The sequence below is a fragment of the Squalius cephalus genome (genome assembly GCF_949319135.1).
Source record: "Squalius cephalus genome assembly, chromosome: 13".
In the NCBI taxonomy this organism is placed as follows: domain Eukaryota; kingdom Metazoa; phylum Chordata; class Actinopteri; order Cypriniformes; family Leuciscidae; genus Squalius; species Squalius cephalus.
This window is the reverse complement of record NC_137134.1, coordinates 20,173,367-20,195,018: the sequence shown is the minus strand read 5'-3', so window position 1 is coordinate 20,195,018 and position 21,652 is coordinate 20,173,367. Positions and strand designations below refer to the sequence as shown.

The 21,652-nt window shown below is 38.1% G+C and overlaps 1 protein-coding gene across 1 annotated transcript in view; it reads right to left on the bottom strand.

The window, feature by feature from the left end:
* Nucleotides 1-21,652, bottom strand: part of ncanb (neurocan b) — a 115,916-nt gene that overhangs the window by 51,131 nt on the left and 43,133 nt on the right. Inside the window, exons 4-8 of the mRNA XM_079890079.1 lie at nt 16,662-16,836; nt 14,686-14,813; nt 9,151-9,444; nt 8,041-8,805; nt 3,166-4,245 (exon numbers count right to left, since the gene is read on the bottom strand). Coding sequence (XP_079746205.1) covers nt 3,166-4,245; nt 8,041-8,805; nt 9,151-9,444; nt 14,686-14,813; nt 16,662-16,836 — 2,442 coding nt within the window. The remainder of the gene's footprint in view (nt 1-3,165; nt 4,246-8,040; nt 8,806-9,150; nt 9,445-14,685; nt 14,814-16,661; nt 16,837-21,652) is intronic.

The following is a 21,652-nucleotide window of genomic DNA, read 5'->3' as shown; positions in this document are numbered from 1 at the left end:
CTGAAAGCTACATTGGAAGCAGTCGTTCTAGCTTCCTCGCCTCTGATGCAATCATTATCTCCCCTGAACTCGCTTTCAGGGCTAGTGTGAGTAACTCACAAGTTATTAAAGCCAGATTCATACATGCAGCGCACTACTGTGGCATTATGGGAACATAATGTATTCTGAAAACAGAATATTTAATGAAGGCAAAAAAGTAGGGCGGGACTTTTCCCCATGCTAACTGTGAGTTAATAAAGATGATGTTTAAGAAATTTTTCCTCACAGTGATCATATATTCATTGTGTATTACCTTGTAGGCAGGGTGATTCATCTTAAGGAGTTGGAGGATAATAACTCAAAGGCTTTCATGTTGTCCGTCCGAACCCCTTTATATTTTAGCAGTGAGCAGAATGCAAGTTTTGTTCAGAATATATTATAAAAGATTTAAGTATGTGGTATATGTGAAACCTAATAAATGAGAAGCCACAAAACAATAAAATAATGAATTGATCGAACTAATTAAAACGAATTACATCATGCTTTATGAAAATGAAATCTTAAAATTTAAGCAAAATAAATGTTAAATTACAATAATTTGATTTAAAATACTATTAAAATGATGCATATTAAAATAACAAATAAAATGTATTACACTATATAATTTGGTCAAATAATAAAGCGGACAATATCATTCTGTTTATTATAGGCGTGCTGCAGTTATGTCGCCTGCCGCTTTAAATACTCGAGTGGTTCATTAGCAGAAAATAATTATCCGAAAGTGATTCCAACGATATCGTTTCTCTGTGCCATTATCGTTATAATTGTGCACGGTAGATAAAAAATTGCTTCCTTAAATGTTTAAGTACAATCAAATTGGATGTTTAAGTAATTTCAACTTAAAATTCATTAAACTGACTTAACAAAATAGTTGAATCTTGTATAACTTATTTTGATGAGTTAAAGCAATGTAAAAATATATGTTGTCATAACTTACTGATCATATAATTTTTTTACAGTGTGTTGTGTACTACAACTCTGCTATTCCTTTATATTCAGATCAGTTTCTAGAACTTTATTCTTATTGTTATAGTTATTGTCTTTGATGTGAACGGGCCTTAAGAGTGTATATAGTATTTGTGTTTGAGGTTGTTAAGTGCCCCATCTGTCGCACAAAGGCCGATGAATATGTCTGTTTACATGTGCATCATGCTTTATTAAAATTAAATTAAATATTAAAATTATTTCAAATAAATAAAAATCCACAGTAAAAATTTTAACCCGCAGAATAAAATACTGTGGGTCTGTAAGCACGTACGTAGCATGTGTGTGTGAGTCTGTAGACTGCTGCCTATCTATTGCACAAAGACCGATGAACACGTCTGTTTCCATGTGCAAACAGCTCCAAGCCGTGTCAGCGAGAGTGATGGAACAGCAAAGTCACAGCACCTCCTCGTCTTATCACAGAGCGACGTGATTCCCTAATTAAGGGCAGGCCGGTCTGGTGCTGGTGTTGGTGTTATGACTACCGTGACGGCGGCTATTTTTCAAAAACCACTTCTCTGACGCCTAAAAGGCCTCGGGGGAGAGGCAGAGAACAGCAGCCTCTCTACCGGCAGATCATTGATTAAAAAGGCTTATGAACTTCCACCTGCGCTGCAGGAAAAGGAGGACAAACAGGACTCTTTGCTCTCTGTGCTCAAAAGCAACCGGGTTTTTGTGAAGAAATCCTCTGGCAAAAATCCACTCAAATGCTAGTTTCTTTCTGAGCTGCACCGTCAGTTGAAAACTGACTATTAGTTGGAGCGGAGCTTCAGTTTTTTTGTCATGTCTGTTGCCATGCAATCCAAAGTTTCTCACATTTTTATATGCTAAACATTCAAAGCACTGATTTCTTTCTTTTTTTAACAGACATACAAAATCTGAGCTTGAAAAACCTTTTGTTGTTACATACTGTAAAATGTTGCATCAAAAGCTGCAAAATGTACGGTCGGGTTAACAGATTCATTCTTTTGTATTTGTCTGTTTACATTCATTCCATGCCAGAGCCCTACTAGAGCTGCTTTCAAGATCCTTACTTTGTTTGCTGAAGAGTGTTTCTGAGGTCTTAGACCCTTGAAACTTCCACCCTAAGAAAATCGATTTGAACAAGGGGAGGTTGAGCTTATGTACAGAGCACCATTTTAAACATGCATATAGTCTCGAGTGAGACTGGAGTCAATTACTGAACACATCTACTGGCTTCTGTCAGCATTGATTTGTTTTAGACTAAGATCTCTGCCTTACCGAGACTATCTAATTGCACTGGCCCAAACCCTTTAATTACTCTGAGGCTGCGGCAATTTACTTCTTTGCAATCTGCAAAAAAAAAAATCTGTTTGTTTACCACGCAAAGAAAAAAAGAACAAAAGAGAAAAATACAGAGCAAAGTATGGACGAATGATGGAAAGAATAGAAGAAAAAGCAAATTAGGAAGAGGAAGAAAGAAACAAAAGAAAACAAAAATGAAAAACAAAATAATGGAAAACAATGAAAGGGGAAAAGAAAGAATGGAATAAAAAGTGAAAGACTAAAGAGAGAACAGCAAAATAAAGAATGGCCCAATGAAAAAAAGAAAGAAAAGAAATATAGAGTGAAATAAATAATGGAAGAAGGAATTGAAGAAAGAAAGTACAACCCAAGAAGAATGAATAAGTAAGAAAGAATAGATCAAATAAAGAATGGAAGTGCAAAAGAGAAAAAGGGTGAACAAAATAATGTTATAAGTAATGAAATAATGAACAAAAGAAAGAATGAGCAAAGAATGGAAGGAAAGCGAAAAACAAGACAAAAGAATGAGCAAAAGAAAGAACATAAGAAAGAAAGAGGAAAATAATGAATGTAAGAAAAAATGAAAAATGAAAGAGCAAAAAAGGGTGAAAGGAAAGAATGGACAAAAACTAAAACAAAAGGACAAAATAAACTAAAAAAGAAAGGCAATGGGGAAGAAAGAATGGTAGAAAGAAACAAGTGAAAAAAGAATGAGCAAAAGAAAAACAAACAATGAAAGTAGAATGAACAAGATAGAGTGGAAGAATGGAAATAAAAGAATGAAAGAACAAAAGATAAAACAAATAAACCTTAGAACATTTCATTCATTTAGATTCTGCACTTCCATCAAAAGAACACAAATGAAGACCGATTTACCTGAACTTCTGGAGGGGCTGTTTTCCCACCCAGCGACAGTTGTGTTTGTGGTGTCTTTCTCTGGACTTCCTGTGGTCTGGGATGAAGGTTCCTCCATAGGAACCAGTCTGGATGTTATCCAGCCATGAGCCGACACAAACGACTCCGAACCTCCAGACCTGGACTCAGCCTGATGGGAAGCATTGTTTGGATCTGGACTTGTCGGCTGAACCGCAGGTCCAGCTTGGGTCGTTGGTACCGTAGAAACTGGTGGTTGTGACGAATCTACTTCCTCTTGAACCACAGGTAACCACGTGCTGGAAACAGCTGGATCCGGAGTACACAAAATGTCTTCGGTAGTGGTTTCTTCTCCAGACTGGGAAGGGGTGATCCCAGCAGTTGACGTAATTGCTAGCTTGTCCTTGCTGGGAACGACAGGGCTCGGTGTGGTGGGCATGTTGTAAGTGTGTACTTCCGGTGTCCTGGTCAACTCTACGTCTTGCTTTCGTTTAACGAAAGGCACATTGACTTTGTTCGAGGGATTGTTTTTGCGTTTTTCAATGGGCCAATGGACATACGCAATTTCCCCCCTGGCTTCCTCAACTGTGCTGGCCGGTTCCACGTGCTTGGGTTCAGAAGAACTGGATGCACCAGTAGGTTGAGTCGCCTGGAGACTCATAAGCTGCCATTTGACAGTGGTCTCCACCGGGACACCGTGGTCATCGGATCCTTTCATTTGGCTGTTATGGGTGAATGGTAAGTCTTTCCCTCCACTTCCCTCTGCATCTTTCTCTTCCTCTGCAGATAATGACGGCAGAGGACCTTTGGGAATAGGATAACTGTCCTCAATCAAATCTTTCCCTTCCCCGGAGAAGTTCTCAGGGTTGTTCCTGGAGAAAGGAATGGTCATGATCTCCAAACCGCCTCTTTTGGCTTCCATTGGACTGCTTGTTTGAGTTGTGAAATGCCTATTATTGCTTGGGGCGACTTTCAAGGACTTTAGCGGCCAAATTTGTTGACTGCTCCTCATTGAACTGAAGCTTTTAGATGCCAAAGGACTTGAAGAAAGAGTCGGGTCTGCCATTCCTGATCCAATTCCTCCTGCAGGGATGACAAGACAATGTGATTAACGTAGCTAGGGAGGAGATCGTTTCATTTAAATGTATGTTTAATTAGTGAGCAAAATATGCTAACTCCCACCCCAGAACTATGGTAATTAACTTTAATGCGTGCAGCTCGATATAGAACTGTCATTATTTTTCCGTCAATGCCCTGGAGATATCCAGCAATTAATCTATTGGTCTCAACACACCTATCTTTTAATCAAACCCCTGTTTCAAAGGAAAAACGAACTATAAGCGTAGCAAAAATGACCTTTATTTTCTTCCCAGAGGGTAACATTTGACTCCCGGCTGAAACGGGGATGAAATGTGCATTAGTTTTGAAAGCAATCCAGGTGATAAGGCTTTTTCTCTTTATGTTGCCCCGGCACAAAGGACTCATACATCATGCACCTGTCCAGTGCCAATGCTTTCTAACAGTAAATCTAGACAAAATAAGACCCAAATCATTATGTTCAAAAAGCAAAAAGATATTGATTTACGTCATGAAGTGTGCAATAAAGTAAAAATGTCGTAAGCACTTGACTCCTTATTATTATTAAGTCACTGCTGCGTGGAAGAGATATTCGGTTAGCTTAAAGGTGTAGTTCACCGAAAAATGAAAATGTTGTCATCATTTACTCACACTCAAGTTGTTCCAAACCTGTATGAGTTTCTTTCTTCTGCTGAACACAAAAGAAGATATTTTGAAGAATGTTGGTAACCAGACAGTTGACAGTAGCCATTGACTTCCATAGTAGGAAAAATAATAATATTGAAGTCAATGGCTACCAACAAATATCTGGTTACACTCTTCAAAAATTTTCATTTTTGGGTGAACTATCCCTTTTAGTATTTACTTTAAAACTTGTGCATGGATAATTCAGATATCTGCTTGGGTAACATGATTTGCCTTAAAGGCAACAAGCAGCGTATAGCATTCATGCCATGAGAACAGATATTCACAGACCATATGTTTGGTACACAACATGAAATATTAAATGATAATGAATTATTCAGGACTCTGCTGTTGCAGTCTCACATGGACGTGGAGCAATTTACACAACCAAGTAATTGAGCAATTAATGATATGAATAACTGATTACTCTCTGCCGTCACACGATTGTGATGATATTAAACATGTCCAAGTGATGTATAAAAGGAGTTACTTAAATAGAGTCTTCCATTAAAACTGGATTTAACAATTGGACAATTACCCATACAGTGGCCACAAATAATATTTGGACTTGTAAATGAGATCAAACCAAGTGGCATCCACAAAAAAATTCTACAATAGACTTTCACAGAACTAACTTCACTTTTCATAGCCATTTTTGAGACACAGCTGGTTTCAAGGTGAATTTTAGTCACAATTGAATGATTTAGTTGCATTGTGATATATACATTCCTAGTTATGTAAAAAAGTCATAACTGTGAGCTATAGTTGTAATTGTGAGAAATGAATGTCCCAATTTTGAGATACAAAGTCACATTTAAGAGATATAAAGTTGCAATTAGTAGAAAAAGTCATAATTGGGAGATAAAAAGTCCCAATTGGGAGGAAAGTCCCAATTTGGAGATGTAAAGTTGCAACTAGGAAAAAAAATCCCAATGGTGAGAGTAGCAGTTGTGAGAAAAAGTTGCAATTGGGAGGTTCAAATTATAAGACAAAAATTCACAATTAGGAGATAGAATGTTGCAGTTGTGAGATATAAAGTCCGAACTGTAAAGACAAAAAGTCCCAATTATGAGACATAAAACACATTGGTCTATGGGATGTATGCATTACAGAATTTCTTCATAGCACAGCTTTATCCGCATTCAATTTATTTTGGAACTCAAGGCACATGGGCCGCGACTTTAAAAGACGGCTGGATTTTCTGAATTCTCTACAGCCTCCATGTAGTGCAACTCTAAACAAGGGGAGAGACGGAGAAGCATGCAGCGAAGGGTGAAATAGCCAGTGAATCTGAACTCTGCTAAATGACCTCTGCTGGAGAAAAAATGAAAAGAAGCAGCCAGATTCAGTCCAGAGTGTCTTTTCGCACACACTCCTCGTCCCTGACGATGATCACGTCTCGTATAATTGGGAGAGACTTGGAGTTTGTGGCGGTGCCTGCGGTTTCGGCCAAAGCACATTAATTAGATTCGGAAGTAAATAATGCATGCTGACTAAAGCTGGATTTTCACCCGGCATTAAACATTAATGTTCCCTGTTGAATTTGGTTCGCGGGGAGGATATTTGTACTGATGATACCCTGAGAACAGACCGCTGCCAAAAACCTATCGCACTAAAACCACACCAGTTAGACATGCTTCAATCCCAGCCTAAGGCTCGTAGCGGTCTAAATTTTCAGAGGTTGGATCCCATTTTGCTTTCTCCTACTATGCAGCTTTACTTGGCACAGATATGACAGACATTGATATCCATTAAAAGCCCAATAGCAAGAAGCAGGAATACATCTCAGCACTGTGACCTCTACAGTGACCCTCCCACTCTCGTATTCCAGAGAACGAGTTGTGTCGGCAACCTTCCTTTTCGACGGCCTGCGCCTAAAGAACCATTTGCTGCTTTCAGAAACAATGAAAAATTCAACTGCACGTTGTTGTAGGACATACTGTAGTATTCTGAGGGCATTTTTGCACCAAGTGGACGCCATATTTGAGGGTTAGAAGAACAGTCCATTCAATAATGAAATGTGTACCTGGGTTTTAAGTACAATCAACTTGGATGTTTAAGTAATTTCAACTTAAATTAAACATTAAACTGACTTATTATGCTTAGTAAAAGCAATGTAAAAGCATACGTTGTCTTAACTTATTTTTCATGGGTGTTTCTAGCCTGGTCCTACCAGACTCTCGTACATTTCATTTGTACAGAGAGTCTGGCCACTCTCCATTGACGAGCGTTAACTTCCTTGAAGTACTCTGTTTAAGTTTAAAACTATTGGATCTGCCCAGAGCCACTCTGGATCTGCCATAACCAATCGCTAACGTTTGGTCATAACGTAACCCTACAACTCAAACTAGCACACGACCTCAACGTCATCGTTCTCAGCCACTCTCTCTGTTCGCTGATTGGACCGGTAAAAATTTGGCCAGAGAAAACCTAAGAATATACCGCAAACCCAGACGGAGTACTGAAGGAAAATGAAAATTGAGCGGAAGTACGTAGGAGGGCAGAGCCAGGCTAGGGTGTTTCTTCAACTACTAACAAATTTGTTCTTTGTATAGGAAATGATTCCACAAATGAGTGATAAACATCATTTAAAATGGAAAAAAATTATATAAAATTAAATTCACACAATATATATTCTAGTTGGTGTTTATTTAAATTTTTGTTTGGATTATCAGAATGTTAAACATGTAATCATTAATTATGATGGATTTTCATATTTTAAGATTGAAAATTTGCAACTTGAAAAAAGCTAAACAAAATCAATTTAAACAAGTCTTTTGAAAAGTCTATGTACTTTTAATAAAAATCAACCAATGGGACATAAAGTTGAAGAAACACACTTATACCCCCAATGACCGACAGAGGACCTAAAAATCAGATTGACTTCTTGGCCGAAATTCAACAATAGAAGAAACTCCCACTTTGGTAGTTTCACATCACCCAGTTCTATATAATACAAGTTTAAAATAATACAAAATGTAAAAAAGTCCTACTTGAAGTAAATTAAGCACATGCATCACCTTAGACAAACTTAAATTAAGAAGAGAAACTGCATAGTCTTGAATAATTGTATATGCTTAAACTCTTGTGCTTAAATTCTGCTTGAGCCTGTCATACCTTTGGATGGTTCAATGGAACTGTCTGTGAAGGTCTGTGAATATGGATGATCCATATGAGAATTGCTTGGACTCTTTATCTCCTGCTGTGCAGCCACTAGGACCACCTCCTTCTCCTGTTCCAAGAGCTCTTCTTCTAGATCTGATGAGGAAGGGTTATATGAAAGTCCCTTAGTATTTGGCTCCACAATGGCATTTTCAGCACCTCCTTTGGTTGTTTTCCCTCTACTTGGCTTCGTCCTGGCAGGTGGGACCGTTTCTGAGGTTCCTCTGTAGAGGCTGGACTCTGTGGCTGGTATCTGAGGCACTCCCGTCCCGGTCCAGTACCTAAATGGCTTCATGATTGTGTTCACAAAGTTGGAAATGACGCTGTTGCTGGTCTGAGCTTGCGTAGAGGAGGAAGGAGTAGTTGAGGATGGGTCAGGAGATACATAGGGACCATCGGGATCATCAGTCTCCTCTTTCGCAGAACCTCCTTGAAGGTTCTCCTGCTTCTCCACAGGATCTTTGGGATCGTCTTCCCAGTCTACAGACCTTTCTTCAGGTCCAAGATGGATTACAACATGCTCCTCTGAGATTTCCGAAGATTCGTTGTTTATGATGGACTTATAATCTTCCTTCTCGAGATCGACCAAACCGGTCCAAGTTGAAGGTTCGGGGAAGACTCCATTTCTTTGGAGCTGCACCTCTTCTTCGCTTGAAGAGTTCAGAGTGGAGTTTTCTAGGGTCTTGTGGAGTATCGCAGCCTGCTCTTCGAAATTCTTCTCTGAAAGAGTAAGATAGTCTCGTTAATGGAGGCACTGACAGAAAATAACTACAAAGCAGATATTCGTACGGAAGTCCGTGAAACGATTTTAACCTAATCCTCGTATTATACATTTTTCAGATGCTTGTGAAACTCTTGATGTTACGGGGTATAAATTATTCTGAAATATGTTATCAAAATTATATATACCAGATATAAGAGAATTCTTTATGAAACTTTTAAAGCGGGAAAAGAAAATTGCTTCAACTCATAATTGAGGTAAAAAAAAAAAAAACGAAAAGAAAAAGATGTTTGTATGAATATATGCCTGTACCGAAACAGAGAAAGCCCACTAGTTCAACAAACCTTGATAGCAGTAGGCGTCAAAGAGATCGGTAGTGTCTGGGAAGCCGGTGCGGTTAGGGTTGTGGTAAACGGTCCGTACTCCTGGTTCATCCCCTCCGCAGTTACGCCGGGGCAAATTGATGGGGTAACGCACACTGCCGTCGGCCAGCCAACCGGGGTCACAGCGGTCTAGGCCACCCTGCCAGGCCAGGTAAAGCTGCCCGACTGTCGCCAGTTGAGCTCCCAGAGTGTGGCAGTGAATGGATGCAGATGCCAGGCTCAACTTCTCCAGCACACTGGTGTGGTATACTTCACCTGGAGAGAGAGGAAAGACGGAGAGCACATGCTATGTTTGAGTGCTAATTCCCCATAAGAATGCTGCTGTTTACAACATGAGAACTATAAATAAACCTTATAAATAAACTAAATGTGGTTGTAAATTCATAAAATTGTTTACAGAATCCATTAATACAATACCCATTAACACAGGTGATTGCAAAATTTAGAAAAGACAGAGTATTGTTCACTTATTTGATTCATTTATTTTACTACTGATACAAAAAAATTGAAGCTGAATACTGAAGTTCTTTTACGGGAAAGCATTTAAGGGAATGTTTAATTATTTTCACGATAGCAAAGTTGTTACTTTGAAACACTAGCAAAGTTTGAAAAACCTTGACTGTCTTTTTAAAACTTTATATGATATACTTTTTATACAATCTATCTTCTATACTTGTACCAATTCTGTACTTCTGAAATTGTATTTTCTTTCTTCTCTTCCTTATTCTAAACTAGATGCTTGTATTAACCCTTTAAGTGTCACCCCCCTTTTTTTAAATATACATTAAAATGCACATTTCGACTTTAAATGGTTGTAATTTAAGAATTCTTTGGAGTATAGACGTAAAATTGGTCTTGTTTTAAAGAAGACAATTGGCAGATTTTTGTTGAAGTGAAATAAATTAAGAAAGTGAAAAAAAAAAAGTTATAGAAGTTTGAGTTTATGAAAATGTACAATTTAAAAAAATTAATTATTCATATTTTATATAAAATATATATTTTTAAAACCTGGCCGACTCTAAAACTGCTAGAAAATCAAAGCCAAAAATCTGAATAAGTTGTGTTTCAAATTTTAGGTTGATATCTCAAAAAATGAGATGGGTCTGTCTGCGGACTGCAAGACTGGGGGCGTAACTTGAAGGGGGCGTAACTTGAAGGGGGCGTAACTTGAAGTTATCCAAATCACAACCGAATCACACGAGATGTCAGAAGAACGAGATTTTGTTGGCAAGACGGCAGCTCGTTCAGAGGGTTCAGAGACCACGGTAAGAATATTTTCCACAGATAACCGTTTAAATTGAACTGTATAAGAAATGTTCATACAGTAACACATTTTGGTACTGTTTCTGGAGTTGATAATCTATTAAAAGTTGTTATTTATTTAAAACTAAACCGTCCTCGCTTGGCGTTGTTAAGTAGCCTATTTTACTGGCTGGCGTGGTAATAATAATGCTGCCTTGCTCTTGGAATTGGCGTAAAACGACTTTCCTTGGTATAAAATGTACATGAACACCCTCCAATTTCGAACTTGAATGCAATAAGCTCGAAATCACGATTTCAAAAGTTGTAAATATCACATTTCTGATAGCACGTGAGAGCAACATAAGTTAACTAATGGCAGGCAATAAGAACAATATAGGGTAAACATTAGGGTAATTCGGGAGCTCACTCTGTAACATGCAACGTGTAATGTTATTATTTCCCCTCGCACATCGCTGCATTCAGAATAATGCAAGTTTCTTAGTTGTGATTACTTGACTGGTGCCTTTTTACATGAATGTACCGCAGTAATTCTGAAGATCTTGTTCACCAGCACAATGTTTGTGATCATTTTAATTCTTATTTTATTTTCCTCTAGCTTCGTTCAACAGTTTAAGGTATCTTAAAAAATCCAAATTATAAATGCCAGTTGTGCAGCAAAATGGGAGATTTCTACATTTGTGTGGGCCACAGTTATGATTCAAGTCAAGGTTCTAGTGCTAAAATTATTTTAATCATCATAATATAACATTCACTTCTACATTAGACTAATGCTTTTTGTTTTAGGCAATAAGTGTTTCTTTTAATTTCTGAATTGTCTTGTTATGGTGGCAAATTAAAGGAGTAGTTCACTTTTAAAATTAAAATTCTGTCATCATATACTCACCCTCATGTTGTTTCAAACCTGTATGACTTTCTTTCTTTTGCTGAACACAAAGGAAGATATTAAGAAGAATGTCAGTAACATTCCCATTGACTTCCATAGTAGGAAAAAAAGATATACTATGGAAGTCAATGGGACCTAAAAACTGTCTGGTTACTGACATTCTTCTTAATATCTTCCTTTGTGTTCAGCAGAAGAAAAAAATGTATACAGGTTTGAAACAACATGAGGGTGATTATATGATGACAGAATTTTAATTTTAAAAGTGAACTACTCCTTTAATATTGAGGAAACAGTGCTACCAGAAAAGTTCGTATTTAAAAAAAGAAGAAATGCAAACATGTTTTACACTTAAACCTTTCTATTCTTTTGTCAACAGGTGTGGTAAACTGGAACTCCTTTTCAGGGGAGTATAAAAGGACCTACCGCATTCCCTATCTGATCTCCCGTTGCATTCAATGTGATGATTTGTACAAAGACTGTTAAAGGAGAACTCCGGTCAATTTTAACATTGAGCTAATTTTTTTGTACATTTGGAGTGCTGTCAATACAGAGAACAACGACAAAAATCGGTGTTGCCTACACGGAGTTATTCTATTTTTATAAATTTGCACCCTGTTGACTTCAATGGGGCAATATTTAAACCTGCTTTTAGCCTCTTAACATCCTTGATGTGTCATTACAAGTGCACAGCCAAGTGAGTGATTCCCTCAGAGTGAACACGAGTCAATCTGACTGCAGTAGATGTGAAAGATATGAATAAAAATGATGTTTATTCAGCCAGCGCAAATACCTGTATTTACATCCTGTTTTCGGTCGAAGTCCATAGTAATCGATTGTCGAGTTCACGTGCGTGATCATAGGTACTAAACCAATGCGCGTGAACTCGACAATCGATTACTATGGACTTCGACCGAAAACAGGATGTAAACACAGGTATTTGCGCTGGCTTAAATAACATCATTTTTATTCATATCTTTCACATCTACTGCAGTCAGATTCACTCGTGTTCACTCTGAGGGAATCACTCACTTGGCTGTGCACTTGTAATGACACATCAAGGATGTTAAGAGGCTAACAGCAGGTTTAACTATTGCCCCATTGAAGTCAACAGGGTGCAAATTTTAAAAAGAGGATAACACGGTGTAGGCAACACCGATTTTTGTCGTTGTTCTGTGTATTGACAGCACTCCAAATTTACAAAAAAATGAGCTCATGTTAAAATTGACCGGAGTTCTCCTTTAAGGATACTGGGGAAGTGGACAAAGAGGAAAACTTGAAGGGTTCTACTCTGAAAATGATTTTGCTGGATACTGCTGCATGGACTGTTTTTATGTGGCTGGAGGCACAATCTGATTTTCTATGACCATATTAGTGACAGAAATTGTGGATTGGGTTTACATAAACCCTCCTTGTGTTGCCTTTCAATAAAAGTTTTTTTGTGATAAGTTTGCTTGTAGTTAATTTGTCTCAAAGTATCATAATATATTTGACAGTAGTGCATTTAGCTGTTTATTAGTGTTGTCAAAAATTCGTTTGTCAGCACATCAGGCAATATGACATGAACAGATGTTAAAAAATTATTTATTTAAAACATGAATGCCCGGTTTTACAGACAAGGCTTAAATCTAGTCCCAGACTAAAATGCATGTTTGAGCTGTTTTAACTGAAAGCAACTTGCACTGATTTACCTTAAAATATGTCAGTGCCATTGTTTTGTCTCAAGATGCACACACCAGTAATGTTTTTTTCCTCAGGCATGTTTATAAAAGCTACTTAAATGTCCTAATTTAACTAAGGCCTAATCCTGGATTAATCTAAGCCCTGTCTGTGAAACCAGGCCGAAAAGATGTTTAACAATATTTATTTAAAAAAAAATGTTTTAGACAAAGCACAATTTCAAAAGAATAGCTATATTAGTACTTACTCCACAGTCTAGTTGAGGTGGGACAATTAGAAAAAAACAATACATTGCAATATGGTTTCTAGCAATACATTATCAATACCTTGGCAGTGGCATAAATGCATATTGAAACCTGCTTTACTGTATACAGACAAAAACAAGCATTTTGAAGATGTCATCTCAAAGGTTTATGTTCTTGAACAGCTAAGAGTCAGTTTAGTGCACTGCATTTCAATATGTTCAGTTAAACTTGTGCGAGATCGATTAAGAAGCATACGGAACTAATCGCATACTTTTCTCTAATCGCTCTCGCGGTCATTTGATGTCATCTCGTCATATCGCGGAAGTGGGCGTAACTTGAAAGGACGTGACGTAACTTGAAGGGGCGTGGCTTATGGGGTGACGTAACTCGAAGGGGCGTAACTTGAAGTGGGCGTAACTTGAAGTGGGCATAACTTGAAGTCTTGCGGGGTGCAGACAGATTCTATTGCAAAAAATGAGCTTTCAGTGAGATTTTGTTTGGGCGCAGTACCAAACATTTTCACTAGGTGACAACCAGACTCCATTACTGCCCATATAAGGGCGCCTCCATTTCCATATGCGTTATTAAAAACATTTTAATATCTTTTTTTCTAAAATAATTGAATGGATGATATCTTTTGAACTCTTGGCATGAAAACAAACTGAGGTTTCAACCATTCTTTCATGATTTTTCATGTTCATTGCTATTTCAAAATAAAGGTCTGAACACGCCTTAGGAATATGAAAATATTCTTGTTGCAAATTGATAAATTACAGCTCCTCTCTAATTTATTTTGAAAATCATTCACCAAATATGAAAACTAGAGTTTGTAACCTTTCAAATGATATATAGTTTGTCAAGATTAGTTTATGTTTATTATAGGATATTACTGTTTTAAATATGTAATGATTTTGGGCCCACCGGTGGGCCGGTGACACTTAAGAGGTTAAATAAATAAAAAATAATCACCACAAGTTAGAAGTAATATACAAGGACAAAACTAAATTATTTCTATTCTCCCTATGTGTGGGTGGATGGATGGATGGATGGATGGATGGATGGATGGATGGATGGATGGATGGACAAACAAACAAACAAATAAATAAAATATAATTGTTTTAATATTTTATCAATTTAAAAATAAAAAAATTGTGAATATGCCAGGCATTAAACTTTTAAGACAATTTGGAATAATACTTCATTGCATGAGGCAGGACTGTCATTCCTGCCTGAAACACATGGATGTGCACTTTAAAAAAGTTATGGCATAAACCGTGGGGCTGAGCTGAAAGGATGGTGACCTACTTAGATGTTCTGGGAATTGAGACACAAGCAGGTACATGCATCTACGACGTCTGAGGCTCATGAGGACATTTAAAAGACACAGTTTTTGGATGACTAAGCTGTAATTGAAGGCATCTGTGGTACCTTGCAGGCTGTTGGCAAAGCAGTACACATCAAACATCTCATCGGGGGATCGGCTGCCGTAGTTCCTCACGCCAGGTGAGTCCTCCCTGTCGCCGTAGCAGCCAGGCCGAGGGGACTGGATGGGATACCTGGGTAGAGAGCCAAAATAAACCAGGAATTATTTCCAAGGAGGGGAGGCGTGAGTAAGATAAACTGTGCAATTACTCGAAAGCGCATCGATTTGGAAGGCGCAGGGGTGCCGGCTAAACTCTGATTAAGAGATTATACACGGCACTCCAGGGTTTCCGAAGAGAAATAGCAATGGGGGTTCTTGCGCAGCCCAAATATTGAACTCAGTTATATAAAACAGCCCGCATATTTTCCATCCCAGTCTAGAGATCTCTGATGTCTCCATACGCTTGAGCTAATTGCGCGTTTGCGTCTTCACTGATGTGTAGCCAAGCTTCTCTGGAGATGGCCCAATTAGAGCTCTTCCAGGCAAGGAGGGAAAAGCTCCCTCACGCTTTTATGCGGTGAGGGCCAGGCTTCGCGCCTCAATTACGAGCTGACAATATGCGGTAGATATGAATGTTGAAATCAATAGCTGTCTGACGTTCAGCCATGGAGAAGTGGCAAGCCTGAAGGAACGGGGCTGTAATACAGTCAATAAATAATAGAGATTACGATTAATTAGAACGGCTGATTATTAAATCACTTTGAGCCCAGGATCCCTTCGGAAGAAAGTTGTGTTATTCTGTTTCATGCAAGGGGGACCAATTTAGCTACAATTTTTGTCTAACACGTTCTGATCTACAAAGTGATAGTTTTAGAAGCGAAATTAAAAGGAAGATTAAGAGATTCACTAGGGAACAGAATTATGTAAACATGTTCAAAGACTTCTTTACTGCCAAATATGTGCATGTTTCTGAATCTGGTCAGCAAAGTTGAAAAATTCAAGAGAAAAGTAAATCTATCTTTGTAGAACTTTTTTATTGTTTACCTTGTATACTATATAAGTTATAGACCTGTAACCAGGGCTTGACATTAACTTTTTTGCTCACCAGCCACTGTGGCTAGTGAATTTCCAAAGTTATCAGCCACTCAGCATTTTCATATTTTTTTTATATTATCTTTTAATTTTGCAGCAGGCATATTAGGCTGCTGTCACTTTAAGACCTGACACACGGATCCATTTTTCTGTTACACATGCGTTTTCTTTCTCAACTGTTTACGTTCACTTAACTTACTGTGTTTACGGGAATACTCGCCAAGAACGGCGTTTTGACATTATGTGTGTTCGGCATTTGTGTGTATTTGACTGTTTAAGCGCAATAATCAGCGAAAAGAACACAATTTAGTTCTAAAAGAGGTTGCTTCATGTGCGCGCACTCTGGATGTGAGCAAAAATCTGCGGGAATGATTAAAAAAAAGAAATTCAAGCCCTGTAACACAAACAATATTCATCCGTAGCAAAAAAAAAAACTGAGTGAGTGCGAGGAGGCGTTTTTGTGTGTCAACATACTGTCGGAGAGATGAGAGAGTGAGAAAGCGCAGCTGGTATTGTTTATCTATTCTGTGGAAAATGAGCAGCCTTTTGGAAAGTTTCAGATATTTCAGTATCGAAATGTATTGTATATGTACTATGGATTGACTGTGTTACACGCCACTGCTAAAATCCAACCGTGTTTGGCAAGTTGGCGGGTGTTAATATCAAACCCTGTCTGTAACCTTTGTAACCTGTATTATTTTTTGTCATTGTTCATTTGCAACCATAATAAATAATAAAATACTGGATGCCTGTAAAGTTAAAAAATAAAACGTAAGTATAGAAATATTCAATAAAATTGCCATGTTAAAATAAATAATTAGATAAATATATAAACTTTGTGATTCAGAACGCAATTAAACATGTTCAAAGATGTCATAAATGGGCTACTTAATATACATGCACGTTTCCAATTCTGGTTCACAAAATAACTGACTAATGTCATTCTGACCTCACACTCTGGTCCGACAGCCAACCGGCATCGCAGTTGTCGTATCCGTCATTAAAAGTGGCCTGCAGCTGGGCCGGCGTGGCGATGTTCGCGGAGTTCTCCAGACAAACTCTCTTGGCGTCTGAAAAGGTCAACGCGTAGCGGTCGTGGGGCGCGCGGTAATGGAAAACCACTCCTGTGTGGGAGAAAACAGACAGTGAAGTGCATGATGGGAACTATACCTTACATAAACTATTTCCCCAATGAACAGCAATTATAGGTGTTTAACTTGATGCAGGTCTCTTGAGATCCACTAAATAGCTTTATTTCCTGAATTTCGCGTTCATTCCTACTTTTCCGCCAGTCCTCTGAGAATGACAACAGACAGGAACACAGTACAAAGAAGTGAGAAATGAGATCTCAGCACCAGTTCTTTGTACAGCGGACTGGAAGCCCGTCCTCTAACTGGTCAAAGAAATGAGATTCCTGGGATTGAACCGTCCGTCTTCTATTCCCAGATCACATTGGTTTGGAGTCTCTTTCGTCCTCTACTCCAAACTCTACGTCTATAACCTCCACTGTCGGCTGCCATCCCGCAAGAACGAACAAACATGAAAGGGACAAAGGAAAATCCTCAAAGCTAGGTGGGCCAATTTATGGCGAAACACTTCAGACGACGTCTTGAGGGGAAAGATTTTAGTCTCCTGAGCAATACGGCCCGTTTCTTACCCAACCGTGCCAGCTACGCATGACGCCCCACTTCAAAGGGGCATGAGAGAAAGACTGAGAGAAGGAAGAAGAGATTTCCTTCCTTCCTTCAAATTTTTGTACTTCTTCTCTTTTTTGCTTCCCATTGGAGTTCAGGAAAGGCTCTGAGCTTTTAAAAATATTCAGTCTGTGACAAACATCTGGGGATGAGATATGTGGGACTCTCGTCCTCTGAGGGATGCCGCATCTTATTAAAAAAAGGGGTCAGAATTTCCACGTCTCATTTCCCGAAGACGAGGGTCAGATATAGCTAAACTGTTCTGTTGAATGTTTGTAAAATATCACAGAATATTTCTGCAGGTTAGCAAAGATTCACTCATTTATTGTGTTAAATAATGCAACCTTCGTTTAATTATATACTAAATTAATTATGAGCATCAATCAAGAATAGCGGGAAGCGGCGCGCCTCACGCGGCAGGCTTATATTCTCCGAAAACGGACACTGCACTAGTGATATAAAACGCACACACACAGGTCTGTTAAATTAAGCAATACTTTTAAGGTAGTCTAATATTTTTCTGACTAACAAATTACTGATACAGTAAAGGGTAGATTTAAATAAAAAAAAAAACTAAATTTAAATAAAGAAAAACTAAATTTAAATAAAGAAAAAACTAAATTTAAATAAAGAAAAACGAAATTTAAATAAAGAAAACCGAAATTAAGTTAAATTAAAAACGAGATTAATTTGATAATAACGGGTAAAAAGGCTAATACATTTTGTTTCTATTATTCTATTTTCCACAATGTCAAAGCAACGCAGCTTAACCCAAAACACAAGCTCAGGCATGCACTTCGGTCCATACAAACTCCGCTGTTCTGCGCTCTAGCCAGAGAACACTCCCATTGCTGGAACACTAAGGCGCCGTTCACATATCGCGCCTAAAAACGCGTAGAAAACGCTAGGCGCGCCGCGTTCTCCTTTTTCCAAAGCGCTAGGGCGGTTGCGTTCCGGAGGCGTCTGTCGTTGCTAAGAAACCATCAGCTGCGCTCTGGTTAGTTCTTGTCACGTGACCTACGGTGCGCTTGCGGCATTCTGAAAAGTTGAGATGTTTTTATCTCGATGCGGCACGGACACGCTTGGAAAAAACGAGCGCGTCGCACCGCAACCGCGTCGCTTCCATTATGAACGCGCATACCGCGCGCCTACATTTGAAATAACGAACTTGAGTGCGCAAAAGATGCGATATGTGAACAGGCCCTTAAGGCGTCGGTTCTATTTCTAGCATGCACGCGTTTTCTGCGTGGCTCGAGCCGCGCCTGAGACGTGTGTTTCACGCAGGCAGTGTGCAAACTCCAACCTGTTAACATGGGAGCCAAAATAAAAACGGATACGCCATGCAGCCAGTGAGTCGCCGGCCTTATTCAAGCGCGAATGAGAACCGTTTCGCGGGGGATGCCAGGTGTGCAAAAAATAAATAAATAAATAAATAAATAAATAAATAAATAAATAAATAAATAAATAAAACGAATATTCGAATGTCAAATTTTCAAACCGAATACCAACCCACCGAATGATTATTCGAATATTCGAATATTCAGGTCCAGCCCTAATTGCCATAAATAAATATTCCTGTAAACTGTCTTGACTGTTTTGTTCCCTTCATTATTGAGTACTTTGAGTTCAAAATTCCGATGCTGTAACACAAGGTCTGAAAACGTCTAAGGGTGGCGGATGCCTTTATTGACAGCGTTATTGCGATTTTCATAAAAGCTTGCAACAGTAATGGGAATTTTGTTTCAATTCTTTAATTGGTGAGCTTGAACTAATTAACCATTCAAATGCACATAGGATTGTATTTTCTTTAAATGTCCCGCAATGAATGTAGCAAAATTCAATGTTCCGAGCCGATCACATCTCCAGGCAACAGGTAAACATAGGCTATGTGTTATGTGTTTTGAGGTGTTGGAATGAAACACGGCGGCGGCAGAGCTGATATGACTGTTAAATTTACTGGCAGATGAAGTGGAGTGTGAACAGAGAAATGGTAGTGTTTCCGAAGATTATTACGCATCTGCAGGTGATAGAACCAGTACGATGTTGGAACGTCTGGGATCATTTTCTGCCTTATCAGGCGTCGACACCCGTTTGGTGTCAACATTATGCTGCGCTGTTGTTGTCTGATGCTGGACTGTGTTAATGATGGTTTCGTTTGGTATAAAATATTCTCATTGTCTGATACACATGCTTATCTTTATTCTTATTACTATTAACTATAATTACCCAATAATGTTAGAGATCCTACAGTTTTTCCTTACAAATGCATAGGCCTATTACTCTGAGATTACAGAATGTGACATACAGTGCTATGCATAAGTTTAGACACCCATGCTAAAGTTGACTAAAAAGAGGAATAAAAAATCAGCTTTTGGAAATTGAACTTAATGCCTTAATTAAAAAAATTAGGAAAAATCCAACCTTTAAGGACACCAATTTTCTTTGTGAATGAATAATGTATCGTAAATAAATAAATGTTCTTCCTTAAAATACAGGGTGCATAAGTTTGGACACCCCTATGTTAAATTCCCATAGAGGCAGGCAGATTTTTATTTTTAAAGGCCAGTTACTTCATGGATCCAGGATACTATGCATCCTGATAAAGTTCCCTTGGCCTTTGGAATTAAAATAGCCCCACATCATCACATAGCCTTCACCATACCTAGAGATTGGCAGGGTTTTATTTCAGTTAGCCTAATAGCTAGTTTGATTTGCATTGAGAGATGATCTTATGGAAAGTACCCCATGCCAATCTCTATGGTGAAGGCTATGTGATGATGTGGGGCTATTTTAATTCCAAAGGCCAAGGGAACTTTATCAGGATGCATAGTATCCTAAAAAAAAAAATTAAAAAAATACTTAAAAATAAAAATCTGCCTGCCTCTATGGGAATTTAACATAGGGGTGTCCAAACTTATGCACCCTGTATTTTAAGGAAGAACATTTATTTATTTACGATACATTATTCATTCACAAAGAAAATTGGTGTCCTTAAAGGTTGGATTTTTCCTAATTTTTTAAATTAAGGCATTAAGTTCAATTTCCAAAAGATGATTTTTTATTCCTCTTTTTATTCAACTTTAGCATGGGTGTCTAAACTTATGCATAGCACTGTAGCTACTGAAACTTGTGACCACTCTTTATTTCTTCATAACTGACTGTAATGTTCAATAAAGTTACTCATGTGATGTATGACCATCTCCCATTTCTATTTTATTAAGTATATTGATCAGATATTGATAAATCAATAGGGACAGTAGGGTCACGGAATCTGACGGGTCAAATTCATAGAGGACTAGCCTTTTTTGGGTGGACGTGGAGCAGGTATATAATTCAGTGTCTAATATTTAAAAAAACGAAGCTGCACAAACACATTTTTTACCGGCACAAAACAGCACAAACAAACGAGACTATTTTGCGTGAATTTGGAGCAGGTCGGGGGGCTGGTGACATCATCACCTGTAATTAAATGTCTAATTTCTTAAAAACCGAAGCAGCACAATCAAAACTTTAACCGGCACAAACGAACGAGACTATTTTATTTGGAGCATGTGGGGGGCTGGGTGACCTCAGAATGACCTATAAATAAAAACCGAAGCAGCACAAAAAAAATAAATAAAAATGTACAGCACAAACCATCACAAAGTAAAAAAGAATGAGCCTTTTTGGAGACGTTTTGCATTGGGTTGGGGGCGGGGCCAACTTCACGCAGTGATTGACAGGGTGGGAGGACTTCGGAATGCATGTTCAATTTGCACATTGAATTTTGCTACAGTCATTGCGGGACATTTAAAGAAAATGCAATTGCAAGTGTCTTAACTGTGAGTGTAAATGCAATTAAGAAAAATGACATTTAAATGATCTTGCTACAGATTTTGCTTGAACATATTAAACATATCTAATCATTTCTGTAATACATTTTCATTTTAATTTTGCAACTTACAAAGTGTTAAAATATGTATTCAATTTACATATTAAAACTAGGCAAATATCATTTTCATTTTGCACCAAACGTTGCACAAATGTAATGGAAAATGTAAATTTAAATACAGAAATGCATTGCCATTTTACATATTGCATTGTCATTTTGCATATTACATTTCAAATAGAATATTGCTACCCATATGCTTCCATATAAGAGGAGGTCTCTGTTTTGAAATGAAAAAGTAGGCTACATGAGTATCTGCTTGTATAGTATTAATAATGCACTGGTCTCTCGTAATGCATTTTTAAGAGCCACTCTCTG